General features: G+C 44.6%; 1 protein-coding gene across 1 annotated transcript in view; it reads left to right on the top strand.

The window, feature by feature from the left end:
- Positions 1 to 18657, top strand: part of KLF3 (KLF transcription factor 3) — a 47126-nt gene extending 28469 nt beyond the window's left edge. Inside the window, exons 2-6 of the mRNA XM_083158461.1 lie at positions 2819 to 2907; positions 10949 to 11441; positions 13607 to 13754; positions 16612 to 16772; positions 17637 to 18657. Coding sequence (XP_083014587.1) covers positions 2851 to 2907; positions 10949 to 11441; positions 13607 to 13754; positions 16612 to 16772; positions 17637 to 17818 — 1041 coding nt within the window. The 5' untranslated portion in view covers positions 2819 to 2850 and the 3' untranslated portion in view covers positions 17819 to 18657. The remainder of the gene's footprint in view (positions 1 to 2818; positions 2908 to 10948; positions 11442 to 13606; positions 13755 to 16611; positions 16773 to 17636) is intronic.
- Positions 18658 to 26483: the final 7826 nt, after the last annotated feature.

The following is a 26483-nucleotide window of genomic DNA, read 5'->3' as shown; positions in this document are numbered from 1 at the left end:
GACCGCGTATCCGCCTGGATCGTAGTGGACGAGCCATCCGTGTGAACGTAGCCAGCGGTGGATTGTCATCGCTGTCCATTCACAACTTGATTGATAGTCGGCCTGTGTTTGTGGACAGCACTAAAAAGCACAGGTGGCACCCGGCCGTTGGAAGGGAGAGATGCTAACGTCCCGATCTCCCACACAGCCGTACAGAAGTTACCAATCACAAACTGTTTAGACGTGCTATATACTACAATGTTTTATTTCAGTTTAGTGTTAGTGTACTTTAAGACCATTGTTTTGTTAAACCCTCTTGTTTTGGGAGCATGGATGGCTTACTGCTCTGTCTGGGAAACAGTAGACTCATTGCTACCAACAAGTCCTTCACTCCCTGGGTGTATGCCATCTTCACTCACCGGACTTGACGTGTCTGTGGCACTCAGGCGCAGGGAGGGACAGCTCACAGCCTTTATCTGCTGAAGTGAACAGTGACATGGTGGAGTAATAATGTCAGTGATGTCACCGTGTACAGAACCCAGTGTCCTCATCTGCTGGAATATTGCATGTCGCACTGCCAATTCTTTTTGCTGGAACAATTTTTCCACTCAGTTGCAAACGTGTAAAGACCATTTTCAAATATATTATTAGAAAAAATAATGTCCTCTGTCAGCCTCATGTTTTACTGTTCTTGTTACGGTAGCAATGCTTTACATCAGGGCTGGGGAACCTTTGGCCCTCCAGCTGTTGTTGCACTACACATCCCAGCATGCCCTACAACAGTTCTAGGATTGGCAAATAGCAAAACTGTAGCAAGGCATGCTGGGATGTGTAGTTCAGCAACAGCTGGAGGGCCGAAGGTTCCCCATCCCTGCTTTACATGGTAATTTAAAACTGCTGCCTTATACTGATGAGCCCCAAACAGGGGCCCTTATTCTGGTTGGTGCGGCCGGAGCCGCACACGGTGCTCCGGCCGCACAAACCAATCCCCGCCCACGAGACGGATCGCCACGGCCGTCCGTACACGGACGGCTGGCGATCCGCATAAAAATGGTGGAGGCGTACGCCTCCACCATGGTGGGAGCTGCCCCCTGCATTCGATGGTCGTCGACCATCGAAGGCAGGTCCGCACGCCCCAGCAGCTCCCGCAAGCTGAGACCACACGGACAATCGTCCGTGTGCTAGCTTGTATGGGGGCTGAGAGCTGACATCCGGCGACGTCAGCTTTCCGCCCCCATGAGTTGCGTCACACCCTCATTACCATGCATACGCCCCGCGTTTGCATGGGAACGCCCATGAAACGCGGGGCGTACACATAGGGAAATGAGGGTATGAAGCCCCTCACGCCCCTATACGCCCCCTTTGCGGCGGACGAAATACGTCTGCGGCGAAGGGGGCTGCACATGCGCAGATTGACCTCTGCGCATGTGCAGACTAAAAACATCGGCGGTACGGCCGCACGCGGGCCGTACCGTCCGATTTAGAATAAGGGCCAGGGTGAGAATCTGCCTGTTTGGGGTGTTCTGTCTTAATCACACTAGGCCAGATGTATCAAGCTTCAAAAAGTGATAAAATGGAGAGTTATAAACCGCCAGCCAATCAGCTCCTGCCTGCCATGTTACAGGCTGGGTTTGAAAAATGACAGGTAGGAGCTGATTGGCTGGTTGTTTATCACTCTCCATTTTATCACTTTTTCAAGCTTGATACATCTGGCCCTCAGTGCATAAAGCTTTGATGTGCTACCATGTACACCCAACAGCTGAAAGGCCGCTTATTGCCCACCCCTGGCCCAGGGGGCTCAACATTGGTACAGATGGAGCCACTCTCATCTGAACGTCTCCCGGCACGCCGATATGTGTGTTGTAGCCGCTGGCACGCCCCATTCTCTGCAATCGTGCGAGATGCTCACGCGTCCATGTTCGCCAGCGCGCCAGATACCAGCAGCTGGCGACAACATGGAGAGCGGCACCATCTGTATTTGTTCACTCGTTGCTTAAAACTATCCAGGTACTTGTGTAGTATCACGGCGCCCATCGCATCGCATACCATTTGGCATGCGATGATATGCGATGCGATATCATGCGATGTTAACCAATGTCATACAATTTTAAAATTGTATGACATTATATATGGCATACAATGCCATACAATGCAATGGGATGCGATTTGAACTTGTATAAGCACCCTAATGGGTGCTTACAATGTTAAATGCACCCCCACGCCACCCCCATGCACCCCCCCCCCCCCACTATAAACGTGAACCCGAAGCGTGGCAAGGGCAGCGATCCCGCGAGGGGCGGCAGTACGCGTCCTCCGGCCTTTTCCGCGGGGGGGGGGAGCGTATACCTGTGAAGTTATGCGCGTCCCCACGCGGGGCTCGCTGCGCTCGCCACGCTCCGGGCTCGCTGCGCTCACCACACTTTATAAAATCAACTCCACGCCGACGTGGATAGTGGGGGTATGAAAAGGTTGGAGGACGCGTACCGCCGCCCCTCGCGGGCTCGCGGGCTCGCTGCGCTCGCCACGCTTCGGGTTCACGTTTATAGTGGGGGGTGGTGTGGGGGTGCATTTAACATTGTAAGCACCCATTTGGGTGCTTATACAATTTTAAAAACGTATAGGTGGCTAAAATCGCATTGCATGCCATCGGGTGTATGGCATGCGATGCGATCAAAATATTGCGCGATCAATATCGGGGGCGCCGTGATAATACACAAGTACAACTATCCATAATCTCTTACCGTTTCCATGAGTTTGTACTGCAGAAGGAAAACGTTTGTAATTACTGCATAACATCAGTATTATGAAAGTTTAATTCTTATCCTTCTTATCGTTCCAGACAAGAATACACATTGTGGGATTGATGCAAAGATGTTGATGTTCGATCCAGTTCCTATTAAGCAGGAGGCCATGGAGCCCATGTCATTGGTAAGTACAGCAAGTGGGTCCCTGCTGGGTTTGGGAGATGTTCATTGGTTACACAATAACAGGAAGCAATTGGCTTTTATTAACAATATGAGTAGGGTCTAGCTGCACGCATGCTGCGCTGGCCACAATCCAGAAGTCTGCAGCATCGCAGCTGTTGGTAGACCACTGGTAAATGCAGAATGGATGGTGGATGGACTATTATATGTTACACCAGCTGGATATTGCCAAATAATAGTATAGTGGTGGGATTGGCAGCAGCATTTGCAACCGAGCCTTTGAAACGCAAGGGGGAGTCTGTTGCCACTAACCTCAGGGTCACCCTGAAGCCTGTGGGGGAGATGTATCAAACCTTTTTAATAGGACAAAAGGAAAAGTTGCTCATAACAGCTGCTTGGTCATTGAAGTTTAATGGTTGCTATAGGCAACCTCTTTTCTTGTCCACTTTAAATTTTATACATTTAATACATCTCTCCCTAAAACACAATTGTGCCATACACCTTTACATGTTATTCCTTAGCTATTGGGGATTCATTTCAAAGCTAACATTTTCGGCTTAAAAAGAATAAATCCTTTGTTGTTGGTAGTCGGAAATTACATTATTTGTCAGATTTACAAAGCTTCAGAGAGTGATAAAATGGAAAGAGCTAAAGGACCAGCCAGCTCCCAACTCTTATTATTTATACACAACATGTAACATGGACATACTGCAAGGTCGACATGGGACAAAGTCGACAGGTCATTAGGTCGACACAAGCCTGGCCTGTCAACCTTGTCCCATGTAGACCTAGACCAATGTCGACCTAGTGGTGTCGACCTAATGACTGTTGACCATCGACACAAGCCTGGCCTGTCAACCTTGTCCCATGTTGACCTAGACCCATGTCGACCTAGTGGTGTCGACCTAATGACTGTTGACCATTGTGCTTTAGGTCGACCATATAATCCAGTCCCCATGTAAGATAGCAGTTAGGAGCCGATTGGCTGGTACTTCGGAGTCTGTGTACTATGCCTTGGAGAAAGATAAAGTGGATGAAGATAGTCCTATTGGCTCCCAACTGCCATTTTTCAAACAGTCTGCACATGGCAGTGAGGAGATGATTAGCTAGTTCTGTATCTCCCTCCACTTTGTCACTCTCCGGGGCTGAGTACCTCTCCCTCATACTTGTATATACTAAGTTTGTTAGTTTGTCCGAGATGAAATGTTCCGCGCTTAGTTGCATAAGTAGCAGCGGAGGCAAAACAGTACGAAGCGTTTATTGGAATGCATAAACATACCGGGCTTATATTAATGTGTTATTCCAGAGTGACTCTAGTGATTCTGCAGAAAGAGTCCAATTCCCCTTTGTGCTCGCCGCAGTTCATTACAAACACTTTTTTCTTTCCTGAGCACAATAATATTTTTTCCAGCTTGTGTCTATATTTATATTGCATTATTTTGCAACTGTACCGTGATCTATGTGTTTGGTAGTATCCCCTGACAGCGCTGGTGCCCCAGGAGCAGACTCTGTATAACTAAGCCTCATCACAGGAGCCAGTCTGCTGCTAATTCTTCCCATTCCCTTCCTTTGACTCCTGCCACAGGAGCTGCCAGACCCCGTCTCATATTTTTGGCCAACAGGTTGGATGAAAATGAGCAATTGGTGGAGAGTTTTAGAGCCAGGTTTGCTCCCAGCGCACAAAGCACCTCGTCAGGCTCTCCTCGCTGCCTCTGTGCAGACCTGCGTCTAGCATTGCGGATGTAATTGTCCCCCGGGCAGGATGTGGATGCTTAGACAGCAGTAATTGTTTTTGCAGGGCCCGAGTCACAGGCTATTCCCTGCGGAAAGTTACATGTATGTTTATGAGCGTTATATAGTTCCTTTGATTCTTTATATAGTTTCTATGATGGGATTATTATTATGGTGGCCTTCATGTGCATTATACAATAGACATAGGGGGTTATTCAATCTTCCTGACGGAGGGAAATAGTGGCGGGGCCCAATTCAATGCTGTCTTTCCCGACAGCATTGAACAGGGATCTCGGCAGAACAGGCCCGATGCAGTCGGGCCCATTCTGCCGAGAACGGCCGTGGATTGTCGAGCTCCCGGCCGCAGCTTGACAATCCACGTCCGTATCTTGCGGTCACGCCCCCTTATCGGCATTCGGCAGGCGGGACATTGAATCCCATGTGCCGATTTTCCGGCAAGCCGGTCGAGAAGGGACATGGTAATAGCTGTCGGGCCAGCCCAACAGTCGTGGCCCTGGTTTTGTACAAGAACTTGGAAATAGAACTCAGTTACTCAGAACTCAGTTACGTTTTGTTTGTACTATAAAAGTATAAAAGTCTATTGCATACTTCTGACAAAGTGGTTTCATATTACTGGTTGTGTGGACCCTAAAATTAGTTTAATACCCCACAATTAAGTTATGGTAATGGTATATAATGGTGCATGCTTATATGCAGGGGCACCAGAACATTGTCAGGTTGGGGTGGCCAAGGTACAATTTCATTCTGGCACCTCTGTGAAGGGACAGAGTGGGAGCTATGGGAGAAGAGGGGAGCCCAGTGCAGAATAACTTGTCTCACACTGGGGGTTTGTAGCTAGGTGCAAGGGGAAGGAGAGGGCCCAGCAGGCAGTTGGAGAAGGGCTGTGTGGACTGAGGAAGTGATGTAGCCATTGTGGGATTGTGGGAGGAGACTGGAGTTCCTAGAGTAAACCCATGCAAGCACAGGGAGAATATACAAACTGCACACAGTTAGGGACATGTGGGAATCGAACCCATGACCTCAGTGCTGTGAGGCAGTAATGCTACCCATTACACCATCCGTGCTGCCCCTACATTTACAGTAGTGCCAAGGACGCAGAGAACAGGATTATGGGTAAAAGATCAGTGTACAGTGGTGAGCAGTGCAACCTTACTAGTACCATGATAAATACCATATAAACTGCTAATACAAGGACATTTTGAAGTGTCTTTAATATTTGTGTTAGACCAGTACATGGAAAATAGGATTGAGTCCCACTTTTTCATTGTGATTTGTGTACATTAGTATAACATTTTAAAACCAATGTAGTACCCTAATAGACTACATAGGGAAATGTAATTTAATTTGGAAACAAGGCAAGGCTTTCCATCCAGTATATGATAACTCCATCATTACTGCCTCACAGCACTGAGGTAACGGGATCGATTCCCACCATGGCTCTAACTGTGCAGAGTTTGTATATTCTCCCCGTACTTGCGTGGGTTTCCTCCGGGTACTCCGGTTTCCTCCCACAGCCCAAAAATATACTGGTATGGCTAATTGGCTCCAAACAAATGAACCCTAGAATGTCTGTGTGCGTGTACATGTGGTAGGGAATATAGATTGTAAGCTCCACTGAGGCAGGGACTGATGTGAATGTTCAAATATTCTCTGTAAAGCGCTGCGGAATATGTGTGCGCTATATAAGAAACTGTTAATAAATAATAATAAATTATTCCAAGGAAAGGATCCTGCAACTGTGTGTGTGTGTGTGTGTGGGGGGGGGGGGGGGGGGGTTTGATGCTTTGCTTCTGTGCAGTTGGAAATACTTTTAAAAGAACAATTGGTTTACATCTAAAGTCAAGTGAGCTTATAAAATAAGCCCTTTCCTATAAATTGGCTTTTGGGCCTCCAGCTTAATGTTTGTAAAATAAATCCGGTTGCCATGGAGCTCGATATTTGCGGCATGTGTGGAAATCCTTGAAAATTCTGCTGACTTGGAGCGAAATAGAAATATTCAGCTGAAAGAAAACACTTCTAACTTCCATTGCTAACAAGGACCGGGCCAATTTGGAGCCTTTACCCCAGCTGAGGCCAGGCTGAACTCCCCAAATGGCATCCTTATAAAATACTATGGTTTCTTAAGGCCGATGGGAGTACCCAGCAACTGTTCTACGCTATGAAGTCGAAAAAGCTTCTAAAGTTAGACCCAAACTGTGAAAAACTCAACTAAATGTTAGCTGTCACTAATGTGAAAAACAAATGTCATTGCGCTAAAACAACAATAGAATAATATTAATACATTAGGGGTACATTTAATTGACGCTTATAAAAGCATAATAGATACAGTAAAATGGTACATAATACCCGGTTTTAGCACTAGTGGAATAGGCACAAGACCGTTCCTATGATGCCCTGGTAAAATTAAAGTCCCATAAGAATCCGATACATGCCAGGTGGACCTTGCGTAGTCTCAGGTACCTCTTTATTCTCTTTTCTCAGGCACCTCTGCACATGTTACATCTGCCCCACCTGCAGTGAAGCATGTTTTTTGACCATTTTGAGTACAAATTTGTTCTCCGATCAGGTCTGAAATAGGCCCAAAATGCGGCACCACAGAAGAAAACAAATGACAGGTGCGCTTACCTTACTAAACTACCTCTGAAATTACATTTGTCAGGAAATCGGTTCCGTGCTACCTTCATGAACAGCGTTCGTCTAGGAGAGCGCCTCATTTGGTTTAAGTTTAACAAAAGGGCGAAAAGCCCTATTCCCGGCAAAAATGGGAGTTTATGGTAGAGGCCTCATAAAAATATTCCTGGTCAGGCCGTGCCAGGAAAGGCTTAATCTTAGCACTTCTACAAATGAGTTCCAGGTCGACACTTCTCCTGTAAAGTCCATGATGTCATAATAATGTGAAAGGTGTGTGGATTGAGGCTGGGGACTGGCTTCGGAAATCACGTGCTCCCCATCCTGCTAATTACATTATTAGCCAGACATGCTCTCAGCAACTACAACATATAGGAGCGAGATCGCAGGATTATCTGTCTGAAAGAAATGCAGGCTTCTAAATTGGCACCGAACACTCACCTCGTCCCTTTGCCAAACCCCAGCCGGTTACTTAAAATGACATCACCTTCCTCAGGGCTGCTTAACGGAGCGCTGGGCACCCTCCAGACTTCACTCTGTAGAATAATCACCATCATCTGCCTGTATTAGGTCATCTTGTCTGGCGTTTCAGGGAGTGAATTCTCTATACTTCTATTTCAAAGCTGTTTTCTCGCAGCACCAAAGTTTTTTTTTTCCTGAACATAAAGGTGCTTTTAAATATTCAGACAACAAAAAACTTTAATAGTATAACCAGACGGTGAGCGTCTGTATTCTGCGGGTTTTTGTAAGATGTTGCTGTCGGTTACCGCAAGAACAGGGGAGGCTGAAATGACTCGGCTGACTGTGTGGAAATGATATTGCTCAGCTTCCTGTGCATGTTAAATGAATGGCTTCCAAACTTTATGTATTGCATTTGTAAACACTCTCTGTAAAAGTGGAAATAGATTTAAACGCGATCCCCTCTGACATCAGACGTTAGGAATTCGGGACAACGGATGGACTGTTGATTAATGACTTCATGGTCCCAGAAAACAAAATTCTTATTCCCAGAACTGCTCATTCATCTCTGTATTGGTGTTCTGTGCTCATGTGTGTGAGTGCTTTGATTTATGGTTCTAGTGTCACACTTTTTTTGCTTTTAGTTTAAGTATTTGTTTTAGTTACAACCTGTGTGCGTTGGGCCTTTTGCTTATATACAGTCCACTCTGCCAGTACTTGAAGTGCATTCTTATGCAGGGCTGTCTTAACAGCATTGTATGCCCTGGGCAAAGCAATGCACTGGCACACCTACCCATTCATGGATACAATTAAAAAACAACAGTCCTGCACCATATCTCCATATGCTTGCATACAGTGAATAGCTATCAGCACTCTGATTGGTGGAAAGCTCCGTCAATCCACCAATGAGCATGCTCACAGCCATTCACGACCTGGCTGTAGTCTTGGAGGGAATGCTACCTGGCCACTCTGTTTGTGTGATCACCACCCACTATTTCTCGGAGGCCCCTAGAATTGTGAGGCCCTGGGCAGCTGGCCACTGTGCCTAATTGTTTCACTGGCCCTGGTCTTTTGTGCCTTGTACAAAATTGCTCACGAAACTGTTTTTTTTTTTTATATTGTGTACATGAAATAAATAGGTGGATAGGTGGGGGGTTTTGTCATTCTTCTTGCCACATCCCTCTGTACACTTAATTAACGTCGGGGGCTGTTTTCCGAACATGTACAAACACAGGCTTGTGTACTTTACTTTTTGCTACTTTGTCCCACAGAACACAATGTCACAGCTGGTTCACTGCAAGGTTGACGCTCTTAACAAACCTATTGCCAAAGCTTTCAGGAGGTGTGGGGTCAGCACTGTTGTTTAAAGACCTATTCCAATACCTCCTGAAACACTTCTTCCAAATTTATTTGGCATGGAAATTCAAATTCCTTTGGATCAGCTAGATTTTATAGCCCTTTTTAAGCAAGCGCTGCAAGTTTTCGTTTGTGAAGTCATCATTTTTTCCTTCTGACAAAGTTTTTAAAGCCCCCTTCAGTGGTGCCATATTATAGATACACCAGACAGAAGTCCAGTGGGTCATGAATGTCCTGTATTATTCCAGCAGATCACGGTGGGAGGGGACCGGTTTGTTTGTTTTTGTTGTGTTGTTTTTATACCTATAAAGAAATGTCACCATGAAAAGTGAGATTTTCTAATAATATAGTGGATATTTCTACGGCAATAGACTAATTACATTATTACAGGATGAAATCTACTCCTATAAAGGCTTGTGCCAAGAACCACACTATGGATTTGGCAGGCTTTTGGCTGTACAGAACATATTCTTCTGTGTGGGTTTTAATTTTTTTTTTTTTTTTTTGTTTTTTTTTTATTCTGAATAGACGGCTGCCTGGCCAAGTGCAGAACATTCACTTTGTCTACCATCTGTTTCCCCTATCACCCCTGCATTACGTCCTTAGCTCTGTAGAACGAAAACCACACTAATCATCCCAGCGTTTTGGATTAGAAGAGCGGGGGCAGGAGGAAAGTGGATAGGCTTACGCCGCAGTTTTACGGCTGCGCTGGATACATGTCGCCAAAAGACAAGTAGCATTTGATGATTAGATTATCCTGAATCACTGCCCGAGTCCGGCCTTTGAGCCTGATTACTGGAAGAAGTCTCTCCACCCTTTGGGTTGGTAAAAGGAGAGGAGAGAAAAGAAATTGGCACAGAAAATAGTGAACTTTAAACCTCTAGGAAACCAAAGGTGTTGTTTTAGCTCAACATACTAAGCAGGCTAAAGCTTTACGATAGATCTAGTCAGCTTCCACTTGGCTTACAGAAGTGGAAGAAAAGTCTCCACTCTGGCATAACTCCCAACAGTCTTAAAAAAAAACCACATATGGGACAAAGTGAGCCAGTGGCGTACGTTCATCCCAGTTGCCCGGAGGCAAGATAAATATTGGTGCCGCCAAATAGCTCAATCAGTAAGGTGTCTGTCTCCAGTAAGACAGGCCATGGGTTCTAATACAGGGTGTGACACTTGCAAAAATGATGGTAGGAAAGGGAGTCAGCCACGGAAGCGATATCAACGGCTTTCAATTACAGTAACTGATTCAAACTGGCAGGGGAGAGAGGTGCCCCCTTGGGAGCAGGAGTCCAGCAGCAGATGACTCCATGTTCATCCATGATCCTACTCCTCCAACTTACTGAGGGAGTGGGGCCTTCAGGCTCTTGGTGTTTCCCCTCTCAGGTATTTCCCCTTTGCACCTGCGGGCTAGTCCAACTCTGATGTAGGACTTGGTTCAACGGTCATGATTTTGTCCATTGTCATTCTGGTTTATCACCACTGCAGATCTTGATGTCTATGAGCATTCCTTGAACTGAGTACTGATACACAGCGGTTGCCAAGATGTTGAGCAGTAGATTAAAGTACTAGCTTTGCTGTATACTGTACAGCAAAGTCAATATTTCCTGTATTTGCAGGAATATTATGCCACCCTAAATATGGCTGCTTCTTCAGAGTTCTGGAGACAGGTCATCCATAAATGGTTCAAAGAATGGTTTATAGTAATTTTGAACTAGCAGCGATAGATCATGGAGAATGCACGCGGGAAAGCCTAAGCTTGCTTCCTGCGTCTGCTGGAATCTCATAACCTAAATAATTATTATTTCAGTTTACATATTACCTACTAAGGTGTTTTTTTTTTCTTTCCTCTGTAGACCTATCAATCCAGTTACATAGAGCCACTGAAGACAAACAATACATACAGTGTAATTTATCCGACACCGGGCATGCTGCACAGTAAACTCTACCACAGCCCTGAAGGATTATCTGGATTGCAAATGGAACCGGTTGATCTCACTACAAACAAAAGAAACTCTCCTCCCTCCACTGGAAGCTCCCCGTCTCCTGTGAAATACCAGTCTCCGAATAGAAGGAGTTCTCCGCTTGTATTTATGCACTCGTCTAGCCCTCCTTTGAAAAAGTTATCCCCATCACCGCCTGCTGTACCAAACTTTACAATGCCATTTTCTCTCAACCCCATGTTATCTGCGTTTCCAAGGCATGGCTACAGGAACCCAGGACTCCTACCCCTCCTACAGCCGGTGGTTGTACAGCCGGTTCCTTTCATGTACACCCACCACCTCCAGCAGCCAATCATGGTATCGACTGTACTAGCTGAGGAGCTAGACAACCAAAGCAGCAAACACAGTAAGTATAGTAACAGTGTAAGGATAATTGTGGGTGTGTATAAATATATTTACATGTAAATAATGTGTTATACATAAGCATACCTGCCAGGCTCCATACCTGCCAGCATTCCTGAGCACAAGTTGGGCTACTTCTCCGGTTTGACTAAACCACACCCGCTCCACCCATAGTAACCCATTTGGTAAAATTCCCAACTGGAAAATCAGGAAACATTGGGCCACTGGCTGGTCTGTCAAAATCCCAACGCCGGAATCCCGACCGCCGGAATCCCGACAAGAGGGGGGATGGGGATCGCGCACCCCCCCCCCTGGCGGGCTCTCTGCGCTCAACGCGCTACGCTCGGCACACTAATTTATTCTCCCGCTATGGATGTCATGTACACCCACAGAGGGACAAAGTGCCAGGATTTTGACCGCCGGGATTCCGACCGCCGAGAAACTGACCGCATCCCATCCAGACCACACCAATTCCATGAAAGTGTACAGGAGACCACACCGCTTTATTACAAAATAAGTCTGGACTGTTGGCAGGTATGTATATATGGCCTGTTGTCCTCCATAATTCTTATAGATGTTCAATGTAACATGGGTGTAAGACAATGAGTAGGGCCCACTTTCCTGCAGCTATGAGTCAGTTAGGGTTCTGTTGGCTCAAGGGGGCAAAACACTCTGGGCCAGATGTACTAAGCTTCAAAAGTGATAAAATGGAGAGTGATAAACAGCCAGCCAATCCGCTCCTGCCTGTCAATTTTCAAACACAGTCTGTGACATGGCAGGTAGGAGCTGATTGGCTGGCTGTTTATCACTCTCCATTTGATCACTTTATGATGCTTAGTGCATCTGGCCCATTATTGGCTGTAGCCTGTATTGCACTAGGGGCCCTACGCCTGATAAATATCATTACAAAGTGACCGAACCTTTGATTGTCATTATTAAGAAATAATTACTTGAATAGTTACTTGAGCAAAGGACCTTCAGTGGCTTTACAAAGACTTTTTTAACAAACACCAAAACTTTGGGTCCACACTGTTTGTCCCGCTTATTACCAGTTACAGTATGTCTGCTCCTTTATGCAGAAGGCCAATTAAGCTAAATCCCCCTACATCAGCCAGCAATGTATTATTGTAGACTATACATACGGACATACATTCACCCACTTTTATATTTAATATTGACTGCAGTGGAGGAGAATGGAACCATCGAACAGTCAAAAGAGTGGGAAAGTTTCCTATAGCAACCAGTTTGTACCTATCATTGATGAGTGCTACCAAAAAGCTGATTGATGGAACTTCTCCACTGGTCCAGTTCTCCACTCTTTTCACTGCTTGGTATATTAACCCTTATATCCCCAAACGGATTCCTTGGGTTCAGTGGAAACCTGAGATATGCCAAGTTGTCATCCTTTGCCCCACACCACCACCACTACCAGGTGCAGACAATTGGGAACACAAAACAAAATCATTCCCTAATCCTGGTTCTCCATCCTAAACCCTCTCCTCTGTGTACACACAGGTGCATGTGGATAGGCAAACCGTGATGCAGGTCACGTGACTATCTATTTTACCCATCGTTCCATTTGCCCTGGTACTTTAAGGAAGTGCAGCTAATTGGAAGTGGGCGTGTTCCGCTGCACAAATTGCACATAAGGGTTAAATAGAACAAATTGTTCCTTTCATATAGACACAGGGATGATGGGGAAGATGTACTAAGCCGTGGAGAGAGATAAAGTACCAGCTAATCAGCTCCTACTTGTCACATTACAGACTGTGAGGCAGATGTATTAAGCCTGGTGAAGAGATAAAGTGGAAGGAGATAATGCACCAGCCAATCAAATCCCAACTGTCATTTTTCAAACACAGCTGGTGTGTTATCACCTTCCACTTTATCTCCACTTTATCTCTTCACCAGGCTTAATACATATGCCCCATGCTTGAAAAATGACAGTTAGGGTCTGCTCTGTTGGTACTTTATCTCTCCCCAATTTATCACCTTCTAAGGGTTTATACCTCTGCCCCGATAGCTGTACAGAAGGTGACCTTAATATAAAATCTTCTTTTATATGTATATCATTTATTAATGATATTAGTGTGATAGAGGAAATTACCATATGATGTATTTAAATAAGGGCTACACAGTGAAATGATATGAGTGTCCTTTCTTCTATAGTGCCCATGGCCGTGTCTGACTGTTATGAAAAATCTCCTCTAATAAAAAGCATAAAGGTTGAGCCCGGTTTGGAGCAGCCAATGACCGACGTCTATCCAGAACAAATGTCGCCTGGTATCGGCACCCCTCCGAAGGTGGTGTTCCATGAGTAAGTTACACAGCCTTACAGCAGAAGCGCGCCTGGCCGTTCTCATGTACTTTCAGTAGTTTACAATATTTTGCATGATAAGTGGATGTGACTCAGCAGCCGTATTAATCCCACATCCCCTGTAATCTGTACTCTGGTAATTCTGCGAACGCATAGTTTATTAGCATGCTCGGCAAACTTGTTCCTCAGCATTGCGGAGTGACAGGTTTACTTTACACTTCTGTGCCTGGTGATTTATTGTTCTTAGAATAAAAGAGAGGTGATAACTGAAACACCCTAGAACAATTGAAACATTCTGGTTTGTAACTGATGAAAGTTTAGCATTTTTATACTTATGTACGGCTGTTGCAACTTTATTTCACTCCCCCATTGTATTTGAAGGTCTGTCCACAATATGATATCTGGGTGTGGAAGCTATGCATGTGGGTGGATAACCAGTAATTGATGAGGTAGAAACATGACTGATATCCAGGAAACCCATGTGATATAACATTTTATCACACCTATTATAGTCACATATTGGAAACATAGACCAGTTGGGGAGCTTGTATTATTATCTATTATTTATATAGCGCCTCTAAAAGGTTATTTACATAATGGGCGGGGTTTGTATTCAGCGGCCATTTTATTCAGTGCATTTCTGTTCTTGTGGCCTGATTCAGAACTGCATATATTCCACCCTGCGCAGCCCCAACTGGGCAAAATCCCATCCATGTGCATGGCTAAGATTTCATTTGCAGCATTGTACGTAGGGAGAAATCCGTTCACCTGCGCTAACAATGTATAAATTACCGCCATAACAAAATATACATGGGGGAGCAGTGGCGGCGGTAACGTATACATTGCTGGGGTGTTCGACACCCCCTTGCAAGCTTTAAATTTATGGCCTATTTCACACCCCCCCAAAAAAAAGAATAATGCGGGACACGTAATACCACCCTAATTCAAAATATACTCCACAGTGCAAAACAACCCAACAGCAAAAATGTAGGGCATGGCTTTGTGAGACAAGGGATTATGCACACCGTAATGCCGATTACACATTATGCCACACACCATAATGCCCATTACACATATGCCACACACAGTAATGCCCATTACATATAATGCCACATAAGTGCTGCTTACCTACATGCTCATTGCTAGGGGTAACATGCATGGTGACAAGGGTAACATGCTTGGTGCAAGCGGATGGATGGGCCTGCTGTGAGTCAGCCGGGTATACCACCGCTCTGCTCGGCTGTCTCCTTTAGCAATGCAGGACAGACAGTGAGGCAAGGTAAGCATACGGAGGCAGAACCGTTCCTCCTCCAAAATGACCTGACGGAACGCAGTTCTGCCCCGTTCCGACTAACTTTAACCCCCGGTGGACAGTGGTGCCAATATTATATACATTGCTGGCCTGTGCCATCAATGTATATATTACTGGCTAATAAATCATCAATGTTGGGTAGCGGTGCCTAATATATACATTGCTGACATGTGCCAGCAATGTATATATTATTACTGGCCAATATATAAATATTCATTGGTGGGTAGTGGTGCCAGTAATATATACATTGCTGGCCTGTATAATCGCAATTATATCATCGCAGTTGCTTATGGCAAAAGGTTGCAACGACAGCATAAAGTACACCCACATCTGAATTAGGCCTACCTGCGGTGTGGCAATGTGTTTTCAATGTGAAGAGCCAATTCTAAAAACTTCCCTTGGGTGGGGTCCATGGGCTGATCTGTACCTTTTTAGAAACTGACGTCAGACAAAGAGCAGGGACCGCACCCTCTTATTGGCACAGAACAACAGGAAATTCTTAATTGCTCTGTAAAGGAGTGACTGACAATAACAAATATTTCTGATGAGGCAGAAGGATTTTAAAGCTACAATATTTTTTAAAAGTTTTTTTTTTTTTCTCTCTGTTCAGAGAGAGGGAAAAAAAGCTGTTTCACATTACTGGTGGAGGAAGCGGAGCGTGTAAACAAACGCACGGAGAGCAAACTGGAACGTAATCTCGGTTTTGCAATCCTGAACATGTTTGCGTGGGAAAGGAGAGCACGGTCTTGTTAATTATTAAAAATAATAAACTCATCCCTAAAGTCACCAGTTCCTTTTTCCATTTCCAGAGTGCTTATTTCCTCTCCAAATCCAGCAGCATAGATCCGAATACACTCAGGGTTCCATGAGGACCAAGTAAGGAATGTGTAGATAGGGATTTACGTCATAAAGTACTTTTCAGTCTTTTTAGGGATGATTGCTGCTTTATTTGGGTTCAACAGAGATATCTGTGACCATCCCTGTTTTTATTTTCAAAATACATTTGTGTATCGAAGCTTGGAGAGAGAGATAAAGTACAAATCAACCAGCTTCTAACTGCCGTTTTACCGACTGTTTGAAAAATGACAGGAGCTGATTGCTTGGTAGGTTATCTCTCTCAATTGTACCTCTCTCCAAGTTTTTCTGCATCTCCCACCCATGCGGACTGCGGAAATGCAAAAATGAGCAAGCTTGTCCCCCAATACCAGTGTTACCTATATACGATGATAGTCATTGTGGGCTATAGGCTCTATCTTCATGTTTTGTACTGCGAGGGGTCAGTCATATCTTATGGCTGTGGTACGCGGTAATGAGAAATGACAACTATTGTGGGGGATAATAAGCCTCAGAAATAGAACGCGATTATGTGGCATTATTTTCAGGAATACGTATATGCCGTTTACAGTGTTAACATGTTAAATAATGCCGTTCCTTCTGGCATGTTTCCAAACCAACTGCATACTGTATCTTCTATGTGGATAGTTTCCACATAATGTCAATTATGTTGAAAGATAAGTAATGTGAAACTTCTCTCTTTTTGCACAGACATCACCCATCCGTTATAGTGCACTCAGGGAAGAGGCCGCTACCGGTGGAATCTCCGGAGACCCAGCGGAAGAGACGAATACATAGATGTGATTATGACGGATGCAATAAAGTTTACACCAAAAGCTCCCACTTAAAGGCACACAGGAGGACACACACAGGTTGGTACATTACAGCCGTCTAAAGTTATGTACACTCTGGGGGATGTGCCTCCTGCATTTTCTGGGCGTTCCCTAGAAACCGCAGGTGTTCCCCGCCCCTCCTTATCCCCACGGCCTTCATTTTATGAGGAATGATTTTCCCCCTGTGTGCACGGCTGCGTGCACGCCTGCAGGTGCGGGGAGGTGTGCGTTTGGCGGGGTGAGGTATAAAGTGCTCACTGGGCTCCCATATCTTACTTTATAAGAGATAAATTATCCTTTATACTCTGTTTGTAAGATGGACACATTGCTGGTTGGGTACATGGCCAAAAAAGGTTTTTACTGTATATGTGCATATTTACAGTGCCTTGTTGGTTGGGGATTTTATTGGTTTTTATTTATTTTTTCTAGTTTTTGTCCACCTTTGTTGTTGTTTTGTCACGGTATCCAGCCTTATGGATAATATTGCCCCGAGTATACCAGGAATGTTTCTTGGGGCATTGGTCCTCCATCCAACAAGTTCTGCTTTACAGTTTCAAAAATGTAATAGAATGGTAAATATTAGACTAACCCATCCAAATCTTTAAACCTCTAGTTGCTTTATATAAAACTATTTAACATAGTCAGTCAGTGCCCTATAGAACTCACTACAGAAGAAAGACAAGTAGTTACTGCCATGAAAGCTAAGAGCTTGGATAATAATGATTCTGTATACAACTCGTTCCTCGCACGCAGTGCTTGTTGATTTTTAAAGTGATTACTATACAGTTATTTTTTTGTATTGTTTTCTTGTTGTTGTATTGTTCAAGTGGTATGGGATTGTTGTTGCTTGCCCTTAAAGGACTGTTCCAAGTACTTATTTGATCTTCCTGTTCTCTTCTGCAGGGGAAAAGCCTTATCAGTGTACTTGGGACGGCTGCACGTGGAAGTTCGCCCGCTCTGACGAGCTTACTCGGCATTTCCGTAAACACACTGGAATCAAACCATTTCAGTGCCCAGACTGTGACCGTAGCTTCTCCCGCTCCGACCACCTCGCTCTCCACAGAAAGAGACACATGCTTGTCTGAAAATTATTTTTTTCTTAAAAATTTTTTTTCAACCTCTTAAACTTCTTTTTTATATATACTCTGGATTCAGCTGGCCTGAATCTCATGTAAACAATTCCATAGGGTCAGTAAGTGATGTTCTCTCAACCTCATTGTACTTGCCACGGGTCAGACCTAAGAATGTGAACTTTTTTTTGTTTGTTTGTATGTTTTTAATACAGAGGCTAAAGCAGTAACCTCCTGCCCTTGATTACACCTCAGGAAATAGACAAATGGACAATGTACTGCTTCACGTGTACTTGCAAGCCATATATCTATATCAAATAACTTATACATGTATTTAATTATAAAAAAATGCCTAGTCTGCTTCATCTTGCCACATTCCTCACACTTGTTAGTGCAAAATAAATTAATTTTTTTTCTTTAAAAAAAAAAAAAATTTTAACTTTTTTTTTTATTGTCCACAATTTAAAGAAATACATTTCCTAAAAGCAGCTAATGAAACGCTGTAGGGTTCCTTATCCGCCGTTTATGTTTTTGCCACTTTAACACAAAGCAAGAAACGTACTTTATGTAAGGAGGAAACCAATACAACGGAAGACAGAACACAAGCACCAAATTAATGTCATTTTACTCAGAATTTTTTTTTTTTGCCATTTTTCACCGGGTTTTGGACGTCTCTGTCATGGATTTATGGTCTGTGCCTTAATCAAAAATTAATTTGATGATCCACTTATTTTCTAAATATCCCATGTATCCAAAATATGTATCTACCTATTCAAATGTACAATTTGTCTATGCTATGTATTATGATGTGCAATGTACTTGAATAATATTAAAAAATATATATTTTTAAAAAATACTTGCCCAGAGAAATGGACTTTGGGGTCTGATAAAAGGTATAAACAGCTACATCATATATATCTGTATGGATATCTTCCTAGTATAAAAATCAAATTTCGTATTTAATACAATAAGATCATCATATCGTCCAACTTGGGTGTAATATTATTGAAAATCTGGTACATTATTCCAGACCTGTATTAGCTGAATTATATTAGATGGATCGTTCTTCTAATTGAGCATTTTCATAAAGACTGATAAAAAAAACTATATTCGGTGTGTGTCACTGAGTGTGTACCCCAATGCTGTTACCAGTGTGTGTCACTGAGTGCGTATCCCTATGCTGTGTTACAGGTGTGTGTCACTGAGTGCGTATCCCTATGCTGTGTTACAGGTGTGTGTCACTGAGCTTGTACTCCAATGCTGTGTTACCGGTGTGTGTCACTGAGTGTGTACCCCAATGCTGTTACCAGTGTGTGTCACTGAGTGCGTATCCCTATGCTGTGTTACAGGTGTGTGTCACTGAGTGCGTATCCCTATGCTGTGTTACAGGTGTGTGTCACTGAGCTTGTACTCCAATGCTGTGTTACCGGTGTGTGTCACTGAGTGTGTACCCCAATGCTGTTACCAGTGTGTGTCACTGAGTGCGTATCCCTATGCTGTGTTACAGGTGTTTGTCACTGAGTGCGTATCCCTATGCTGTGTTACAGGTGTGTGTCACTGAGCTTGTACTCCAATGCTGTGTTACCGGTGTGTGTCACTGAGTGCGTATCCCTATGCTGTGTTACAGGTGTGTGTCACTGAGCTTGTACTCCAATGCTGTGTTACCGGTGTGTGTCGCTGAGTGCGTATCCCTATGCTGTGTTACAGGTGTGTGTCACTGAGCTTGTACCACAAAGCTGTGTTACCGGTGTGTGTCACTGAGTGTGTACCCCTATGCTGTGTTACAGGTGTGTGTCACTGAGTGTGTATGCCTATGCTGTGTTACAGGTGTGCGTCACTCAGTGTGTACCCCTATGCTGTGTTACAGGTGTGTGTCACTCAGTGTGTACCCCTATGCTGTGTTACAGGTGTGTGTCACTCAGTGTGTACCCCTATGCTGTGTTACAGGTGTGTGTCACTCTGTGTGTACCCCTATGGTGTGTTACAGGTGTGTGTCACTGAGTGTGTACCCCTATACTTTGTTACAGGTGTGAGACACTGAGTATGTACCCCTATGCTGTGTTACAGGTGTGTGTCACTGAGTGTGTACCCCTATGCTGTGTTACAGGTGTGTGTCACTGAGTGTGTACCCCTATGCTGTATTGCAGGTGTGTGTCACTGAGTGTGTGAGCCTATGTTGTATTGTAGGTGTGTGTGACTGAGCATTTATGCCTATGCCGTATTGCAGGTGTGTGCCACTGAGCGGGTGAGCCTACAGTAAGTTGTATTGTAGGTGTTTGTCACTGAGTGTGCACCCCTATGCTGTGTTACCGGTGTGTGTACCACTATGCAGTGTTACAGGTGTGTGTCACTCAGTGTGTACCCCTCAGCTGTGTTACAGGTGTGTGTCACTGAGTGTATGAGCTTATGCTGTGTTACAGGTGTGTGTCACTGAGTGTATGAGCCTATGTCGTGTTACAGGGTTGTGTCAATGAGTGTATGAGCTTATGCTGTGTTATAGGTGTGTGTCACTGAGTGTATGAGCCTATGCCGTGTTACAGGTGTGTGTCACTGAGTGTATGAGCTTATGCTGTGTTACAGGTGTGTGTCACTGAGTGTGTGAGCCTATGCTATGTTACAGGTGTGTGTCACTGAGTGTATGAGCCTATGCCGTGTTACAGGGTTGTGTCACTGAGTGTATGAGCTTATGCTGTGTTACAGGTGTGTGTCACTGAGTGTATGAGCCTATGCCATGTTACAGGTGTGTGTCACTGAGTGTATGAGCTTATGCTGTGTTACAGGTGTGTGTCACTGAGTGTGTGAGCCTATGCTGTGTTACAGGTGTGTGTCACTGAGTGTATGAGCCTATGCTGTGTTACAGGTGTGTGTCAACTTGAGTGTAATATTATTAAAAATCTGGTACATTATTCCAGACCTGTGCCAAGAATATGCCGCTGCCACCGTATTAGCTGAATTATATTAGATGGATCATTCTTCTAATTGAGCATTTTCATAAAGACTGATAAAAAAAAAAACTATATTCGGTGTGTGTCACTGAGCTTGTACTCCAATGCTGTGTTACCGGTGTGTGTCACTGAGTGCATATCCCTATGCTGTGTTACAGGTGTGTGTCACTGAGCTTGTACTCCAATGCTGTGTTACCGGTGTGTGTCACTGAGTGCGTATCCCTATGCTGTGTTACAGGTGTGTGTCACTGAGCTTGTACTCCAATGCTGTGTTACCGGTGTGTGTCACTGAGTGCGTATCCCTATGCTGTGTTACAGGTGTGTGTCACTGAGCTTGTACCACAAAGCTGTGTTACCGGTGTGTGTCACTGAGTGTGTACCCCTATGCTGTGTTACAGGTGTGTGTCACTGAGTGTGTATGCCTATGCTGTGTTACAGGTGTGCGTCACTCACTGTGTACCCCTATGCTGTTACAGGTGTGTGTCACTAAGTGTGTACCCCTATGCTGTGTTACAGGTGTGTCACTGAGTGTGTATGCCTATGCTGTGTTACAGGTGTGTGTCACTCAGTGTGTACCCCTATGCTGTTACAGGTGTGTGTCACTCAGTGTGTACCCCTATGCTGTGTTACAGGTGTGTGTCACTCAGTGTGTACCCCTATGGTGTGTTACAGGTGTGAGTCACTGAGTGTGTACCCCTATGCTTTGTTACAGGTGTGAGACACTGAGTGTGTACCCCTATGCTGTGTTACAGTTGGGTGTCACTGAATGTGTACCCCTATGCTGTTACAGGTGTGAGTCACTGAGTGTGTACCCCTATGCTGTGTTACAGGTGTGTGTCACTGAGTGTGTGAGCCTATGTTGTATTGTAGGTGTGTGTGACTGAGCATTTATGCCTATGCCGTATTGCAGGTGTGTGCCACTGAGCGGGTGAGCCTACAGTAAGTTGTATTGTAGGTGTTTGTCACTGAGTGTGTACCCCTATGCTGTGTTACCGGTGTGTGTACCACTATGCTGTGTTACAGGTGTGTGTCACTGAGTGTATGAGCTTATGCTGTGTTACAGGTGTGTGTCACTGAGTGTGTGAGCCTATGCTGTGTTACAGGTGTGTGTCACTAAGTGTATGAGCCTATGCTGTGTTACAGGTGTGTGTCACTGAGTGCGTGATCCTATGCTGTGTTACAGGTGTGTGTCACTGAGTGTATGAGCTTATGCTGTGTTACAGGTGTGTGTCACTGAGCATGTGATCCTATGCTGTGTTACAGGTGTGTGTCAATGAGTGTATCAGCCTATGCTGTGTTACAGGTGTGTGTCACTGAGTGTATGAACCTATGCTGTGTTACAGGTGTGTGTCACTGAGCATGTGATCCTATGCTGTGTTACAGGTGTGTGTCACTGAGCATGTGATCCTATGCTGTGTTACAGGTGTGTGTCACTGAGCATGTGATCATATGCTGTGTTACAGGTGTGTGTCACTGAGCATGTGATCCTATGCTGTGTTACAGGTGTGTGTCACTGAGTCTGTGAGCCTATGCTGTGTTACAGGTGTGTGTCACTGAGTGTATGAACCTATTTTTATTTAGTTTCTTAGAGCAGCATATTCCATTGTGCTTTATAATTGGAGTCAACAGTGATAGTGTAATTACACACAGACGCAGAGGTAGGAAGGCCCTGCTCACAAGTTTACGAGTGTGTGAACCTATGTTGTATTGCAGATCTTAAAGTTTGTTTGAAACAACATGTAAAAAACTGATCATTTAGAATAAATCACTGGGGGGGAGGGTAGATGTATGAAGCAGTGAGAAGGGAAGAGAAGTGATAAAGTGCCTGGTACTTTATCACCAGCCAATCAGCTCCTGCCAAATTATCACTTCACCCTTATCACTGCTTCATACATCTTCCCCTGTATGTTATGAACAATTAAGAAAAAAACTTTTTGTAAATTTTTTGTGAACAAGCAGAACTAATATCACAACATTTTCTATTTTCACACTTTTAGTAGTTACTGTGCACAGCTGACCCAGTTCACCCAGTACACTCATTGGGGTAAATTTACTTAAGGCCCATAAACAGTGTGCGATGCACGATGCCGCCGTTATCACCACCTACAGTGTGACACGCTTGGAATGAGGAGAGACAACTATGAATGGAGCTGGAGACACAACATATTACCAGTCACTGTAGAAATCTTTAAACAGGCCGCTGCTGTCTTTTCCCATTTATTTGCACTGAACCGCCTTTCTATTCAAGTCTGGAGAGTTTTGCTTTCACACTGCGTGGGCCCTAGTCTTGTGGTTATCCCTCAGCTGTGTTATTAGACATTATGCTTACCACTGGGAACAAGGCAGGCCAATTGCTCTCCATGTTTAGTGGTAGCTGCCAAAACCCAGGAGGCTGCAGGTTAACCAAAGGAAATATATAGGGGCCCATTTATCATTCAATATTTGTGGCTAACCGGGTTTGCCGCAAATATTAAGTATCACCCGAATGTATGTAGGATGGACTGGAGCAGGAATCTCTGGTCCCCGCTGTGATCCCTCCTGCACCGCCGCCGGCCACATCCCCCATAGGTTGCTATGGGCGATGCGCAACTGCTCAATGTATCAACATCAAGAAAGCAGCGCTGCACATCCCTGGGCTACCGCCATTCTGAGATGAGGAGGGGTGTTATCACTGCTAGGGGTGGTTTGACCTTCTATGTTCCAGACCTTCTGGGTTTAGTGGGGCACTGGTAGAAGTGCAGGTGGCAATGATAGTGGAAGTACTGGGGGAATAGCTAGTAACAGTGCTGGGGGTGCAGCTAGTAGCAGTCCTGGGGGAGTAGCTAGTAGCAGTGCTGGGGCGTGACTACTGGACCCTCTGTATTCAGGGTGGTCTTGGTGTGGCTGGTGGTCAAGCAAAGTGCTAGGGGAGGAGGGCGTTGGTGGGCTGTGAAGCATGTGGTGGATAATATAGATTATGGGGATAATGCTTATGCCCACGAGCAAATGTCCGTTCCAAGAAGTCCAATAGTCTGTCCTGCATGTCCTTTATTTTCGCCAAAAAAAACTGCTGCAGCTGATGCTCATTGTGTAAACAGTTCTCCATCCACGCATCCTCCTTGGTCTGCATTTCCCACAGGTGTTCTACAACTACTATGGATGAGAAAGCTCTTGCTAGCGCGGGACAGTTTGGTCTTTTCTTTCTTGGCGGCACGTTATAAACTGCAAGTGGGAGAAACAGAAAACACTATTATTAAAAATCATAGATAAAAATAGCAGGGGTGTTTGCATACAGTACATGTGCTTGTGGCCCTCTCCCACCTGCACTCTAGCAGCACTCTGCAACATATACCGTTTGGATTTGTGGAAAAAATGTTTGTTGGTATTTAGAATTTAATTTCTTACTATTTGTCCGCAGCTGTGGAGTTTCCTTTTGGGGCGCCTGCTCCATGGTTGCCTCAGCCTCCTCCTCCACCATGGGCTGTGCGTTGGTTTACTCATTGCTGTGTTGCCAAATGCACTGCAGCACAATTCGTAATGGGCCCACTCAATGCATGCGACATCACTCTTCTTATTGGCCGTGGACCCAGTTTAACTGTTTTTTTAAGGCCTTTTTATTTGTTCATCACTTGCTGATGAGTGTGGTGTATCCCCCAGGACACCAGCATCTGGGAGATATTTTGGTATACAACGCATCTTTTTATATGGTGCTTGATTTCCTGCCCTGCCCCAAATAGCAGAAGCTCCTTTATTTCAGAATCAGTCCAATTGGTGGTAGCACTGGCCATGCTGCTCTTGTGCTGCAGGGTGTGGGGCTACAGTCTGTGCCACTGCTGGATAAAGTGCAGCTGCAGCCAAACAGCAGTGTGGGCTGGAGCAGCCTCTGGTTTTGTAAGCAGAGTAGCAGGTGTCCGCTGGAGCAGCCAGTGGTGCTGCATGGAGAAAGCAATAGGAAAGCACTGAGTGATGACATCACTCGCCAGCGCCCCAGAAGCTCCCATCAGCACTGTTTTACAAATCCAAGATTAAATTTCCCAAGTCGGAAGCATTCCCAATACCCTTTGGAACCGGCAGCATCCGGTATCCAACCAAATTACCTGGGTTGGTTTGCCAGGTGACCCTAACGGGGATTTAAGGTTGCAAGGACGCGTTTCCACTTCTAAAATAACCCGGGTCGATGCGCATCCCCACGCAAAATTATTTTTGCTAGTGGAAAAGGGGTTTACATGAGAATGCACAACAATACCAGCTGCAGACAAAATGGCAGCGCACTGTTGATAACAAATTGTAAATCACAGCTCCATATGAAACTGGAATATAAACAAATGTTATTTACCCATTTTCGCAAAAGAGATGGGGTTAGCAATTGCATACCCTCCAACATGACCCATTCCATTAGGTACAAAATGCTCTGTTCCTGGACTTCCCTGCCAGTGGCAGTTACAGAGCTTGGACTCTAGCACAGTCCAGTATTCAAAGAGGGGCGTCACATCAACTGCCAGTAAGTCCAGGACAGTGATGTTTGGAGTGGCATTAGGTGTGGCTCCCCTTTTTGAATATTGGACTGTGCTGCAGCCTGACAGCTGCAACTAACACTGGCAGGGAAGTCCAGAAACAGAGCATTTTGTAACTAATGGAATGGGTCATGTTGGAGGGTATGCAATTGTTACCCTTTATTTATATGGCGCTACAAGGGATCTGCAGCACCCAATTACATACAAGCAAAACAGGAAGTAGTGACTTACAGGTGAAGACAATAAAGGACAGCAGACAACACTGAAATAAGTATCGGGATGGTAGAAAAAGGAGGATTTGGTGCCATCAAATATGGTTTAAGTAAGGGAAGATAAAGCACATGAGGGAAGAGGGCCCTGCTCGTGAAAGCTTACATTCTAAAGCAATAGACCTTTATCATGGGTATGAAGAGTTTGTACATGTTTCTTGGTTCAAGTTCCTCAAATATTTTTGTTCATATTGAACTATTTATGTAAAATGATAGAAATATGTGCAAGCAGAATGGGTACATTAAGAGGTGCATCCCCATGTACAAAGGGCTCGTACTGACAGAGAACAGATATACCCTTTTACAAACACAATCAATGACAGCATTTACATTCTCACACAATTGAAGTGAGAGAAAGCAGACAGTGTGGAGGGGCAGGGAGAGGGGACATTGCAGGCATCTGGATAACTATCTGCTACAGAGTCCTGACATGTTTAAATTGGTATAAGATTGCTAAACATCCATGTAGGATTGGAGAATGGGTGTGAAGTTCTTAATGTTGTGATGTGTGTCACACAGGGCAGGGGTGAATCGAATATGAATCTAATGAAGCAAAAGCTCCAGGACCCTTAATCCTGGCTGGGGGAGGGCCTGAAGCAACTTTTTTTTTAATGAGTGAATCTTTCAACAAATCAATGGAGCTTTTTAAGTGTATGATAGTTAAAAAAAGGTCATTTTAGTGACAGAACCATAACTTGTCTCACTTGTGCATTTTTACCTCTTGTTTTTATGTACTAACATAGGGCCTTATTCTAGTTCACTCTTTCTGACAAAATCCTTCTTAGATGGACAAAACCATGCAGGTGGGGCAGATGTAACTTGTGCAGAGAGAATTAGATTTGGGTGAGTTATTTTGTTTCTGTGCAGGGTAAATACTGGCTTCTTTATTTCTACACTGCAATATAGATCTCACTTTGAAGTAAAACCCCACCCAAATCGAATTCTCTCTGCACAAGTTACATCTGCCCCCCTG

This window comes from Crinia signifera, chromosome 1 (genome assembly GCF_055691185.1).
Source record: "Crinia signifera chromosome 1, ASM5569118v1, whole genome shotgun sequence".
NCBI lineage: Eukaryota > Metazoa > Chordata > Amphibia > Anura > Myobatrachidae > Crinia > Crinia signifera.
Note: the sequence above shows the minus strand (reverse complement) of the source record. Positions and strands in the feature narration are given on the sequence as shown.